Source organism: Penaeus monodon, chromosome 5, assembly GCF_015228065.2.
Source record: "Penaeus monodon isolate SGIC_2016 chromosome 5, NSTDA_Pmon_1, whole genome shotgun sequence".
Taxonomy (NCBI): domain Eukaryota; kingdom Metazoa; phylum Arthropoda; class Malacostraca; order Decapoda; family Penaeidae; genus Penaeus; species Penaeus monodon.
This window is the reverse complement of record NC_051390.1, coordinates 29,439,605-29,441,051: the sequence shown is the minus strand read 5'-3', so window position 1 is coordinate 29,441,051 and position 1,447 is coordinate 29,439,605. Positions and strand designations below refer to the sequence as shown.

At 31.7% G+C, this 1,447-nt stretch overlaps 1 protein-coding gene across 1 annotated transcript in view; it reads left to right on the top strand.

Moving 5' to 3' along the window:
* The window catches only part of LOC119573510 (insulin receptor-like), a 26,772-nt gene extending 26,535 nt beyond the window's left edge, over positions 1-237 (top strand). The window contains exon 5 of the mRNA XM_037920726.1: positions 165-237. Coding sequence (XP_037776654.1) covers positions 165-237 — 73 coding nt within the window. The remainder of the gene's footprint in view (positions 1-164) is intronic.
* The last annotated feature ends 1,210 nt before the right edge of the window (positions 238-1,447 follow it).

The window sequence follows — 1,447 nt, the reverse complement described above, 5'->3', positions numbered from 1 at the left end:
GAAATCCTGATCGCCAAGTCCTTTTGGTAGGCGCCCCCCAAAAAAAAAAAAAAAAAAATTAAAATATATATCAATATATATTATTTATATTATATATATATATATATTAATAAAATATATAAATCCCTGAAAATTAATAATAAAAATTAATTTTCTCTTTTCAGAGACATCAACTCGAACTTTGTTGTACGTTTGGTTGGTGGGGTTTTGCCAATTTTTCCCCCCATTTACTGGTAGGGAGCGAGGGAGCGGGGGGATCTAAAATCATTTTTTAGGTCTGAATTTGGAGGATCCTGACCCAAGGGGAAAATTTTACAAAAACTGAAAGATAATCACTTGTTTTTATATTGCTATGATAAAACCCGGCTTTAAACGTTAATTTTAGTAACAAAAAATGGGGGGAAAAGGCATTTTGAAGCCGCCGACGGCAGGGTTTACCTCGCCGCAAAAAAGTTGGACATGCCCCCTCGCTGCCCCAAATTTTCTGCTAATGAAAATCTTACATTAAGATTGGAGATTTTGGTTTTTAAACCAGATACCCCGCACAAATACTCCCGGAAAACCGTGGTTACCCGTGTTTCCCTTTTTTGGGTAAATCAAAAAAGTAGACATTCTCCCAAACACAAAACACGAACACGACACGCACACCCCCCAACCCACACGCCCCGCACACGCAAAAGGGCACCCACCACAACACCTACAAAACACACACACAACCACACCCCCAAACACACCCCACCCCCCACCCCACACACCACACACACAAAACACACCCCAAAAACCCACGCCACACACAACACACCCCCAACACAAAATATATTTTTATTATGTATAAAATTATTGTGGTGTGTGTGGTGTGGTGTGTGTTTGGGGTGTGTGTGTGTGTGTGTGGGGGGTGTGGGGGGGGTTGCTTGTGTGCGTGCTTGTCTGGTATATATATATATATATATTTTTAATATATATATATAAATTATAAAAATTTAAAAAATTAATAAACAAAATATATATAATAAAATATATTTTATATATATATAAAATTATGTATATAATCATCTATCTATCTACTATCTACCCAAATCTTCTATCTATTACTATCTATATATAATATATTATTATATATAAAATTTTAATATAGATATATATACTTTCCCATGCAGACAAAAACATATATTTAAATTATTCTAGCTGGGCTATATTATATAAATAAAATATATTAAATATATATAATTTATATATAAAATTTTATATTATTTATATTTATTTTATATAATACACACACCCCAAAAATTTATAGGGTTTATGTATATTTTCATATAATACAAATTTTAAAATATATTAAAAATATATAAAATTATAATATTTTATATATATATATATATTAAAACATAATATATCCAGAGAGAGGGGAAGAGAGAGAGAAAAAATAGAGAGGTGGGGGAAAAAATAG